The sequence below is a fragment of the Vicugna pacos genome, chromosome 13 (genome assembly GCF_048564905.1).
Source record: "Vicugna pacos chromosome 13, VicPac4, whole genome shotgun sequence".
Classification (NCBI taxonomy): domain Eukaryota; kingdom Metazoa; phylum Chordata; class Mammalia; order Artiodactyla; family Camelidae; genus Vicugna; species Vicugna pacos.
This window is the reverse complement of record NC_132999.1, coordinates 53,710,649-53,722,943: the sequence shown is the minus strand read 5'-3', so window position 1 is coordinate 53,722,943 and position 12,295 is coordinate 53,710,649. Positions and strand designations below refer to the sequence as shown.

General features: G+C 53.7%; 1 protein-coding gene across 2 annotated transcripts in view; it reads left to right on the top strand.

Moving 5' to 3' along the window:
* The window catches only part of VWA5B1 (von Willebrand factor A domain containing 5B1), a 58,959-nt gene that overhangs the window by 14,619 nt on the left and 32,045 nt on the right, over positions 1-12,295 (top strand). For both annotated transcript variants that reach the window (XM_072975228.1, XM_031683749.2), the window contains exons 2-7: positions 3,205-3,369; positions 4,913-5,065; positions 6,333-6,552; positions 8,846-8,991; positions 9,853-9,984; positions 10,768-10,892. In XM_072975228.1, the coding sequence (XP_072831329.1) occupies positions 3,231-3,369; positions 4,913-5,065; positions 6,333-6,552; positions 8,846-8,991; positions 9,853-9,984; positions 10,768-10,892 (915 nt within the window). In that variant the 5' untranslated portion in view covers positions 3,205-3,230. The remainder of the gene's footprint in view (positions 1-3,204; positions 3,370-4,912; positions 5,066-6,332; positions 6,553-8,845; positions 8,992-9,852; positions 9,985-10,767; positions 10,893-12,295) is intronic.

Sequence of the window (12,295 nt, the reverse complement as noted above, 5' to 3'; positions counted from 1 at the left end):
CGTCTTTCCTGCCCTCCCCCCAAGCCTGGCCTATTCTCTCCGTGGCTGCTCTAAGGTCTAGCAGCCCTGCCAGTCTGCCCTTTCTGTTTTCTCTCTCCTCACCAGCCCATTTTCCAGATTTTGCATCCCTTAAGTCAAGGACCTGGGCAAAGGCAGGTGGGCTGGCCAATTGGGAAGGAGGTGAAGTGGGTAAACACCTAGAAATTGTTGACCCTGACACCTCAGACCTGCTCACACCACACTGTTCCCTGAGGTTGAGCCTGGCTTCTCCCCCCACCCTAGGGACAATGCTGGTGGCCTCCTAGGTCTCTCCTGGGTGTTTCCTGTGGCCAGAAGCCCCTGGAGGCCCGGGGTGGGATGGCTGGAGGGAGGATACGCAGCAGACTTGCTCTGGTCCCCATCTCTCACAGGGATGCCCCTGGCTTCCTCCAGGAGAAAGTCCCACACACACCCATGGTACCCGCTGTCCTCCGGGCACCTCGCAGTCATGTGCAAAACCAAACGCATCTCTCTGAGGCCTCAATGTCCTCATCTGCAGAACAAGACACTTTATAAGGTGGTGAGAATTAAATGAGATAATATACATGCCCGACACATTTTCAGTCTTCACTGAATTCCAGCTGCTGTTCCCATCACCTTCCCCCACTCCCCAGCTCCTCTGCCTCTGGCTTGAAAGTTCCTTAAGGATGGAGCTGTGTCTTATCTTTGAATCCCCAGTCACTAATTCAGGGTCTGGGAATACAGTAGATGCTTATCAATGCTGGATGAATTGATGACAAATACGCATGGATGAGCCCTGAAGAATCGCAAGTTTACTCTTCCCAAGGGGGCTGATGTCATTAAAGAGTCAGTTCTGAGCGCGTCTGTCTGTGTTATCAGCATCAATCCCCCAAGCCCCACTCCCTGGGTGAGGGGCCACCTCAGGAAGCCTGGCTGGGCACAAGGGCAGAGTGGGATGGCAAAACTCCATCCCAGGATGAACTGAAGCTGAAGTCCAGGTTCATCACGCATCTGGGTGCCCATGTCAGCATTCTAGACACGAGTGAACCGGGCTGAGGAGGAGGAGGGCGGGAGTGTGGATGGCAGGAGACGTGGCTCTGTCAGGAAATGAGCTTTGCCAGCTAGTCCTGCCTCCTGGGAGTAGCCAGGCTTTGGTTGGGGCCCCGAGACACCGAACTCCTGAGAGGAGGCAGCTGAGGATACAGCAGCTCCCTCCTGGCTCCTTATCTGCCGCCTGCCGTCAGTCAGCCCGCTGCAGATAAGCCAGGGCTGAGAGCCGTCTGGGCCGGAGCCACCGGAAGAAAATAATTAAAAAGACACCGCTTGCAGTAAGGAGGGTATAACTGAGTGGTAGACTGTGTGCTTAGCATGCCCGAGGTCCTGGGTTCAATCCCCAGTACCTCATTAAAATAAATAGTCGAATTACCTCCCCACCCTTACAAAAATTAAAAATAAAGCTAAAAATTTTTTCTAAAAGACACACTGGCCCTGCAGAGGAGGCAGGAGCACCTGGAGATCCTGAGGATCCTAGCATCCTGGCTTGGGGTGTTCCCTTCGCGGAGAAAAGGCAGAGTAGTCAGCACTTGGTGAATAGCCTTGCGAACACGTGGCAGCAGGCTACCGGCGCACGGCAGCTTTGCCTGGCGTGCACACCGCCCGGAGGAAGCCCCAGAGAGAATCTGACCACAAGTTTATACTCCTTTGTTTGACTTTGCTTCCTACTCCCCACCTCCCCCCCGCCACCTCTCTAGAGCACTTGATGGCCTGGGAGGCTGTCAGGAATCTCACTGAGAATGGATACCAGGCCCTGGGAAGTGTTATGAAGTCCTTGGTGTTGGAATGGTGACAGTCGTCCATTCTCTGGTTTATTCAGTCAGCACTGAGGATGTCACGGGAAGCGAAAACAGACAGAGCCTTCAAGAGCAAACACTCCAAAGGGGATGGTGGACATGAATAAAGGAGTCTCACAGAAACAAGATGTGTCCCTACAAACTAATGGAAGTCCTCTGAGGGGGAGGAACTTGGCTCTGTGAGAGGCAGACGAAGGACACTGGGCATGGGTGGACTGGCTTCCCTGAGAAGGGGACCTGGGTTGACCCTGAAGGACAGTAGGAGGTTACTAGTTTACAAGCGCATCATGGGGCGAGCCTTCCAGGTAGAGCAGGGCAAGTACCAAGAAGGGAGAGAGCACGGGACACATCTGAGGGATGGAATGGAAGATGGGAGGCCCACAAAGTGTGTTGGGAACATGGTGACAGATGAGCTGGAGAGGCCAGCGGGGCCAGACCATACAGGGCCCTAGGCCAAAATCTTAAGGGTTTTGGTCTCTATCCTAGGATGAATGGGAAACCACTGGCGTGGGAGCGAGGGTGGCAAGGGTGAAAGAGACCTGTTCAACTTGTATGTCGGTCTGATCATTCTGGCCACTGGGTAAAGAATGGGTCACAGGGGATGGGGTGGGAAGGAGTAGATTCAAGAGGCCAGTTAAGAGCTGTGGTCCACGCAGAGACGGCAGCGGCTGGGACAAGGATGCTGGTGGCAGAGAAGGAAAGGCGTGGATGGAAGCCAGAGCTTTTCCAGAAATAGGTCTTGGTCTTTGGTGCGGGTGGGGGTGGGGGGTGGTATCAGGCATGGCTCGGGCTTTTGGCCTGCACCCCTGGAGGGGTGGTGGTTCCCTTCACTTTGGTATCTTGTGTGGAAGGTGCTTCTCTCCCCTTACACCCCAAGTGTTGGCCGTAGTGGGTTGATGCACTGAAGTCAGAGAAGGAGGGACTTGGTGAGCTATTCCAGTCCTCTGACTTTGCCGGGGAAGCATCCACAGCTCAGAGATTACAGGAACAACAAAGGGATGGGGTCAGAGCCCACATCCCTGGACTCGCCTCCGGAGCTAGGAGAGCCCTGTCCTTGGGGAGAACGCTAGGTGGACGCGAGCTTGCTCGGGCTCTGACCCTGGCTGTGCTCCCACCTGCTGAGTGAGTCCGGGAAGGCCACATGTCTTCCACCTCAGTTTCTCTACTGTGACACAGAAAGAAATGGGATTACTTGTCCTTGTCTTCTCAGAGGTGGGTGAGAGTCATCGTGGGTCACCTTCGTGAAGATGGTGAGACTGATGCTCTGACCACCCTTGGGGGCTGAAGTGGGAGAACCGAGTGCGAGAGGGATGGGGGGACCTCTCCGCTCTTCCTGCCTTCCTGTCTCTTGCAGACCCTGAAGGCTGAGGAGCCAGCGAGATGCCCGGTCTGCTGAACCAACTCACAGGGGCAGCCCTGCCCCTCACCGCATCCGATGTCACCTCCTTTGTCAGTGGTTACGCCCTGGGTCTCACGGCCTCCCTCACCTATGGCAACCTAGAAGCCCAGCCCTTCCAGGGTAAGGACGCCTGTTGGGCTTCCCTGGGGCCACCCCCTCCCCCACGTTGAATCCCCATCCTAACAAGTATTAACCGATAGACATCGGGCAAGTCATGTCACCTCTCTGAGTCTCAGTTTCCTTACATGCAAAATAGGAATCCCATTTCCGCCCTGCAGGTCTTAAAGCTGATAGCAAGTTGGGTCAGGATTTGAACCCAGGTTTGGTCTCAGCCCCAGCCAACAGTCCCAACCCTGCATATGTTCCAGAAGACACGCCCACTTCACAGTAAGAGAGGTGTCCAGACTCAGTGGAAGCCAGGAGCTCCCGGTCCTAGGCGTGGCTGTTGTCCCCGTGACCTTGGGGCAGCCACTGTCCCCCTCGACATCAGGATGCTCCTGTGACTGTCTGGACGCCCGGGCTTGCCAGAGGAGCAGATGAGGTAATGCGTGAGGAAGGACAGCGTGGAATGAAAAACAGTCTGCAAATATGAATCATCAGAGCAGGCAGTCAGGAGTGCAGACGGACATTCGCCTACAACAGTCGTTTGTAAATCACACGACTCTCCTTGCACTTAAGGAAAGGGGTTATAGGAAGGCTGGCCAGGAGGGTTCTGTTTAAAAGCTTCTTATGGTTGGGATCCTGTCTCATGCACAGTGATGGGGGCCTCCTGACCCCCAGACTTCATGTCCCAGGGCACCACCCTGCAGCCTGATCTGAGCTTCTAAAACCATTTTAGTTCCCAAGAGGAACTTGCAGGGGAAAGTTTCCTCCCCGCAGAAATCTGGGCAGAGCAAATGACTCTGTTTCACTGTGTAAGGAAACCTAGAGAAGGTGGCTTAAAGTGGGATCCATGGAGACTAAATCACTGAACAGCTTTAGGACAATCTTTTGGCTTTCCGTGTACAGAAAGAACCAGTCCTCCCATTTTATAGATGAGGAAACTGAGGCTCAGAGGGATGGGAAGCTGGAGTTTGGGGCGAGCTCACCATATTAAAGTTTGAGAAGCACTGAGATATCAAAATGTAGGACACACACCATGGGGGACATCGTGGTGGCCATTATTTTCATTTTCATGACGACCCTGAGTTTGTCTCTATTATCCGCATCCTACAGATGAGGCTGTGAGGCTTAGAAATGCTAAATATCTAATCCAAGGTCACTGGGCTGGGGAAGGGGTCAGGCCAGGATTAGAACCCTATCCTAGTCTTATTCCTCCAAAGCCCCAGGTCACGGGCGCCAAGGGTGGCAAACTACCACAGAGATGTCTGAATACATCCACACCACAGGTCACATGAAAATCCAGATTTCCACTCTGTCTTGAAAAATTGGAAGCCCTGGCCATGCCGGCCTCCCAGGCCTACAGAGTAAGCGTTGGCTGGGACAGGGGAGCAGCTCTCCCACAGCTCCACAGAGCCTGCCTTCTGTCCTTATCCTGCCCAGCCCCGGGGCCATGAGCAGGCCGTCTGTCCATCTGAAATACCAAAGGCTTGGGTTCCTTCCCAGGGGTGGGGCCTGCAGAGGGGGCTGCGGCATCCTGCGATGCTGGGCCCTGCTCTGACAGGCCTCTTTGTATACCCACTGGATGAGTACACCACGGTGATCGGCTTTGAGGCGGTCATTGCTGACCGTGTCGTGACAGTACAGATCAAGGACAAAGCCAAGATGGAGAGCGGCCACTTTGATGCCACCCGAATCCGAGCGGCAACTGTCACAGGTAAGGCCAGCGGGGCTTGGCAGGGCCTGGGCATGGCTGGGCTCTCAGGTGGACTAAAAGGGCAGCCGTGGGACAGGTAAGAGACAGGAATCCTGTGTGACTGCAGGCCAGTAACTAACCTCTCTGAACCTCACCTTACTGTCTGTACAATAGAGATGGTTGTTTCTCTTCTCACCTGGAAAGAGTGGCAAAGATCAAAGGAGGCAAGAGAAGAGTTTTTAAGATATCTCTAAAGAACAGAATGGCATGTCATTTGAGCTCAGAGGCTGTGGAATGAGTCACACCAGGGTTTGACTCCCAATCCTGTTGCTTGCAAGCCGTGTGAGATAAGAACTTAAACCTCATCTGTGAAATGTTACTATTAATCATGCACATCCGCATCTCAGCAAAGAGCATTCAGGCCGAACACTCATCATAGTCCCCAGTATGGAGTAAGTACTCGAAGCATGGCCACTGATATCTGCTGTTGCGGATACAGAGGCTCAGAGAGGGTGAGTGATTGGCGGAAGGTCACACAGCATGTTAGTGGCAGAGCCAGGGCTTGAATCCAGGCCAAATATCATGTAAGAGAGTCTTACCATTGGATCTGTGATAGAGGTGAAGTTTCTTCATCTGAACATCAAGAAGTTCAAGAATCTCTCAGTGAACGCTTATGATGTGAAAGATGCGAAGTTGCCCCCAAGATTTTAGGACTTCTCTTAGCCTGAAAGAATAGCTAGGACATGCCTAGGAGCGACCATGAGAGGAGGCTGAAAGTACCAAAAGTGGTCCAGATAACGACAGTGGAGGGAAAGAGGGATCCATATGGGACCAGGGAGGCTTTTGTGGAGGGTTGGATGGGGGGTAAGAAGGACTAAGAAGGAATGAGGGATGGGCCTTTCAGATGAGAAGAGAGAGCATGGATCCTGGATGCAGGGATGCTTGAAGTAGAGTCTGCAGATGGAGATGTGACCCTCTGTCGGGGGCTTGTGGGTCCCAGTCTCCCACTCCCAGTAAGGCACAGTGGAAACTACACAGGCCTGGCATCAGTCCCACAGAGGTTCAGATCCTGGCTCAACGAATCAGTTATTTGCTGCCTAACCTTGAGCAAGTTGCATCTCCACGCTGAGCCTGTTTTCCCATCGGCAAAACAGGCTCTCAAACCTCACACACAGCATGCTTAGAGGGGATGAGCCATTATGCAGGCACAGCCCCTGACTCCAGGCCTGGCACTTAGGAAACATTCTCCAAGAGGGAGTTTCAATCATTCCTCATTCCTGCACACCAGGAAAGGTGGCTTTGGACGAGGATTTGGAGCGGACCCTGTTCGTGGTCAACCTGGGGACCATCGCTCCTATGGAGAACGTCACCATCTTTGTCAGCACCTCCTCGGAGCTCCCGACACTGCCCAGCGGGGCCGTGCGGGTTCTGCTGCCTGCTGTCTGTGCCCCGATGGTGCCCCAGTTCTGCACTGAGAGCACCAGCCTCTCCAGCCAGCAGGCCCAAGGGTAAGGAGCCCCTGCCCGGACAAGAGCCCTGGGTGAGCAGCACAGGGAAGTCAGGGGTGTGCGGGGCGGGGCAGGTGAGGAATAAAGGCGAGACTGAGTTTTTAGTGGCCGTCTCAAACTGTGCCTGCTCATTTTTAGAGCACTTAATGATCTCTCTGAAATGCCCTGTGTTGGTATCAATCAGAAGTGCTGGGATTTGGAGAGCTGAGGATCAGAATTTCCAGGCTTGAGTCTTTAATGCACTCAAGAGGTGTTTTTGGAGTGCCTACTATGTGCTAGACACTGCAGTGGGTGTTAGGGACACAGGACCCAAGACCCACGTGGTTCCTGCCTTTTCGGAACTTGATGGGAAATATCATTAGCCAACTGAATTTGCATGCATGATTAATTATGTGAAAAGTGCAATGAAGGAGAAGTTCATTGGCTAAGAGTATAAAAGAGGGACCCAACCAGGGGGATCCAGAGGCCAGGCCAGGCTTTTCTGAGGAGTGACATTTCAGCTGAGGGCTGAGCCGTGGCAGGATAGATTGGGGTGGGTGCAGTTTTTAGCTAAGATAAGGGCTTAGGCAACATTCGAGGCCTGATCTGAATGAAGGGAGCAAGCCATGGAAATATTCTGTAGAAAGAACATTCTGGTCAGGGGGCAGAGAGGGCAGTAAGTGCAAAGGCCCTGAGGCAGCAATGGGCTTGGTGTGACTATAGCTGAGTGGGAGAAGGAAGGAGAGAGGTCAGCAGGGTGTTGGAGAGCCAGACTATGTAGGACCTCAAAGCCTAGGGTGAGGACACTTGTTGGCACAACAGAGAAGCTGGTGGCACTAGCCAATCTCACACCGGGGAACACCAGCTCATGTGTCATCTTTGTAAATGCCACCATAGGTGTCAAGCCTGGTGCATTTGAGAGGCAGAACCTAGCAGATCTGGGACATTCAAGACCTCAAGGGATCAAGGAACAAGAGGCTTGGGAGGCCCTGGTGCCCCTGAGGTGGCCCTAAGGAGCTTACCTGCCCGTTCCAGCAGGTGGAATTAACAGAGATGCTCTTGGGAGATGCCTGCATCAAATTCCAATGAATCTCAAAGTTGCTCAGATAGAGTGACATGAGTAAGGATAAGAAAGGTAGATAATACCAAGTGTTAGTGAGGATAAGGGGAGACGGAAACTCTTATTCACTGCTAGTGGAAGTAGAAACTGGCCCAGTCACCCTGGAAAGCAATCTGTCAATACTCGGTATGTGCCCTTTGACCCAGAGATCCCAGAGAAATCCTTCCATACGTCCAAAAAGGGAGCACAGATGAGGCTCTTCGTGGTGGTGGTATCTGTGGACGCAGGGAGGTAGAGGCAGGAACAAATAAGTACCATATAACAGATGCCCCCAAGCCATACCACATCAGCAGCAGAGATTTTGGTTCACAGACAGCCACGTGGACAGAGCCTAATAAAACAACACTGAGTGAAAAAAAGAAAAGCAACTGAGTGAGATTCATAATACAATGCAATCTTTTCAGTTCACAACACATTCACAAAAAAAAAAAAAGAAACACGTTCACAATCAAACGTCACCATGTGTTTTACAATGATACGTGCGTATTCAGGACGTGTATCAAAGACCTCAGATGGGTGTGCCCATGGAGGGGAGGAGACTAGAGCAGGATCAGAGACAGGGTGAGGGATGACACAGCAGGAGGATCAGAAATGCGAGCTTTCAGCAAGGGACAGACACTTTGCTAAGCACTCACTCAAGAGAGCCGTGTCATTATCATCCCCATTTAATGGATAAGAAAACCAAGACCCAGAGAAGTGGCTTATGCAAGGGTCCCCCAGCTTGCAGAGACAGAGCAGGAGTTCCAGAAGGGATGTGATGTAGCACCAACTTTCACCACCAAGCCAGACAGACCTGGGTGAGGACACCCACTCTGCTAAGTCCTGATGGTGGGAACTTGGGCCAATAGCGTCTTCTTGCTGAGCCTCGGTTTCACCACGTGGGAGATGAGGGAGCTGGGGGCTCTGATGCCTTCTGCTGGGGGCGTGGCGAGAACAATGGGAGCAAATGCCATGGAGCCCTGTGCCTGGTACCTGGCCCATCCATCCTAGGTAGCAATACCTTAGGTCTGAATCCAGGCGCTCCCTGCAGTCAGGCTGAGTGGGAGGTAAGGGTCTGGCGTGGGAGGAAGCTCCTAAGCTCCTCTGGGCTGGGCTGCCTGGGGCTTGCTGTTTTCTCCATGTCTTCTCATTCTGGCCCTCTGCTTGGCCCTGGCTGCCTCTTCCTCCTCCCCCTCTTTGCTGCCCCCTTCCCAGCAAAGACAGGCATTGCTTCGGCACTCGGACCCTGGACTCCTGGAACAAGCTGTGTCTGGCGACTCTGCTGGACACCGAGGTGTCCAACCCCATGGAATACGAGTTCAACTTCCAGCTGGAGATCCGTGGGCCGTGCCTGCTTGCAGGTGAGAGGGGGCCGCTCAGACCAGGATGGGGCTGGAAAGAAGATGTGAGGCCCCAGGGTTGGGAGAAGAAGGGGAGGACAGGGAAGCCGGCCGGCCCAGAAGGAAGATGATCTTAAGCTCAGGGAGCTTATGGACCCCCATTTCCCACTCCCCATCATGCAGCCCAAGTTGAGCCCCTCCCAAGGACAGGTTTCAAGGCTGTCCCCACCTCTACCTCAACGGCTTCCTTGGTGAAATGTCTGTGGGGGCGTGACAGTCTTCTGTTCTCTCCAAGAGGCCATAAAATTGCTTCCTGGTCCTTCCCTTGCATAGTAGAATCACCTGGGGAGCTTCCAAGTCCTGCCACCTAGATCCCACCCCAGAGCTTCTGATGACATTGGTCTGGGGTACGTCCCAGGCAGTGGAACATTAGACGCTCCCAGGTGATTCTAATGTACAGCCAGAGTCAGGAACCATGGTTCTGATGGCTCCCCTCTACCACCCAGCCAAGGTTTTAAAAGGACACTAGGGTGTGGTTTCTTGTCAGTGAGTTACACGACCTTCCAACACAAGAGACACTTACGAGTGCTCACTGATAGAGCGTGGAGCTCTTTCTATCCTTCTGTGCCCTATGAGGAAGCTTTGACCCCCCACTGGATCCTGAGATCAGGGCAGGAAAGACCATTAGACCCCCCTCCCACATCTAAGCCTCCAATTTGCAGATGAGGAAATTGAGGAGACCTGTCCATGGTTACACAGCAGGTCAGGAGCCCCTGATGGAGCTGGAGTGCTAGCCATCTCTGGCCTGGGTCCCAGGGTCCCCCACGAGCCCCTGTTTCTCCAGGGCCTGCTGAGCCTACCCCACCTTTCTGTGCCACTCAGGGGTGGAGAGTCCCACCCACGAGATCCGAGCCGATGCCGCCCCGTCCGCTCGCTCAGCCAAGAGCATCATTATCACCTTGGCCAACAGGCACACCTTCGACCGGCCCGTGGAGATCCTCATCCACCCCAGTGGTACTGTGCGATGGGCGGGGCCCCCGGGTTGCCTGTGGGAGGGAGAAGGTGCTGAGCCCGCGGGGCACAGACAAGGGGCCCCTCGCCCAGCAGCCAGTGAGAGGGTGGGGGTACATGGCAGAGGGAAGGAGGCCCACTGCTTGCCTCTTGGGAAACTTATCTCTAAATGACAAAACTGAGTGTCTCCTGCCCCAATTCTAGCTACTGAGGCTTCGGGGTCTCATCTACCCAGTGGTGCACTTGGCCCCTAGGCCAGCTGAACAGAAGATCTTTGAAACCCTAAGCTCAGTGAGACCCTGGCAGCTCTGAACCTTCAAGGAGCAACTCTTTTGTCTTTTTAAGAATTCATAGAGGGAGGGTATATCTCAGTGGGAGTGTGTGTGCTTAGCATGCATGGGGTCCTGGGTTCAATCCCCAGTATCTCTGTAATAAATAAATAGATAAACCTAATTACCTCCCCTTACCCCCACAAAAAAACCAACAACTAAAACTTTTAAACATCTAAAATAAAAATAAAAGAATTCATAGAATAGCAACATGCAAAACGATCAGAAAGCCCAGAACCACTCCCATTTTACAGCTAGGTAAATTGAGGCCCAGGGAGGTACAGTGAATCACAGCCACTAAGCTCGCCTGCCTTCCAGCTAAATAGACTTCTCATGGCCCCACACTCCTTCAAGCAGCCAGGGATTCCATCCTCCTCTTCCACCTGGGAGTCCTCCCCACTGTGAAAACTGCCCCTCAACCGAGGACAAGTGCCAAGAGTTGATCTCGTCTCTGCAGAGCCCCACATGCCACATGTTTTGATGGAGAAAGGGGACATGACCCTGGGCGAGTTTGACCAGCACTTGAAGGGAAGAACGGACTTCATTAAAGGGATGAAGAAGGACAGCAGTGCAGAGCGAAAGGTGAGGGTGACAAGCAGATCAGTGGTGGTGGAACTGGGGTGGCCTTGGGGGCCTGGTCTTCCCTGGACCAATGAGGAGACTGAGCCTGAGGTGGGGGAGGGGTGACTTCCCGAGGTCTCACAGCAAGCTGGTGGCAGATCCTTGTCGAGGTTTCCTCAAGGGGCTGGGGCGCCGCGGGGCAGAGGGAAAGTGGACTTCCAGCTGCACAAGTCACCCTGGCACTTTTCTCCCACTTCCTGCCAGGTCACCTTCTCCTCGTGCCCCCAGTGTTCCTAAAGCAGGCAAAATTCTAGGCTGGTGGCAGAAACACCCTGGGTCTTCTCCAGGCTCATCCACCCCTAAGAGGTCCCCAGGAGCCTAGAGCCAAGGGCCTAGCCCTCCCCTCTCAGCTCCATCTCTACTCCTGAGCTTCCCTCTCCCCACCTGCCAAATGGGTCTCTTGCCCTCCTTCCTCTGGGATCTTTGCTTGCTATTATGTAAAGAAAAAAGGCAGAGCCGGGAAAGCTCCTTCCCCTCTGCCCTCTCCACTCCTCTCCCCAACCCCGAATTTAAAGGCTAAGGAGACCATAAGCAGGAGGCTGGGGGCGGGGAAGTGGGTAGGAGGACGCTGAGCCCCGGCCGGCCGCAAGCTGGCCCCGCAGTCTCTCTCCTGCTCATGGCCCTGTGCACCGAGCTGAGGGCCAAGGCACACTTGAGCATCATGACACATTTCGTTTTATTGTCTCCCCTTTTAGATGGGAAAACTGAAGTTTAGCACCCAAAATAACTGGTGATCTGGGGAAAGAGGACGACTGTTCTCTGGGAGTTGGCTTTGATGACAAGGCTAAGCTCATGTGGGACAGTTGTGCCGGATTTAAGAGGCTCTCCTGTTCCTGTTGGCCTGACTGGCAGAGGATGGCGGCACAGGGGGAACAGACAGGAATGTGTAGATGGCTTACAGCTGACATCATCCCCATTGGTAGAGATCCCACTGGAAGCACCTGCTTGGTGGAGGGTCGGGGAGATGGCAAAGAGGAGGTGTAGGTGGCCCAATTTCCATCGTATCATCCCCTCATTAGAGACCCCACTGGAAACACCTTCCCTCCCAGAGGTGCCCCCTCACCCACCCAGACGAGTCAGCTGGGAGAAGAGGCTGGAGCCAGGTTCTCATAGTGGGGGGTGGCAATGCCAGGGGTACCACTGAGCTCTGAGAACTGCAGCATGTGGGCGAGGGGGGTCAGCAATGAGCCTCCCAGGCCTGCCTGCCAAGCCTTAAATCAATTAGCTCTGGGACCGCTGAAGCAAATGAGAATTAATTTGCCACCTTGGGTTGGTTATGCAAATAGCCGGTATTCTCATGAGCCCCAGGGATGACAGCCATCAGCACGCTGCTGCTAAGAAGTGATGAGTTTATTGTAATTAGA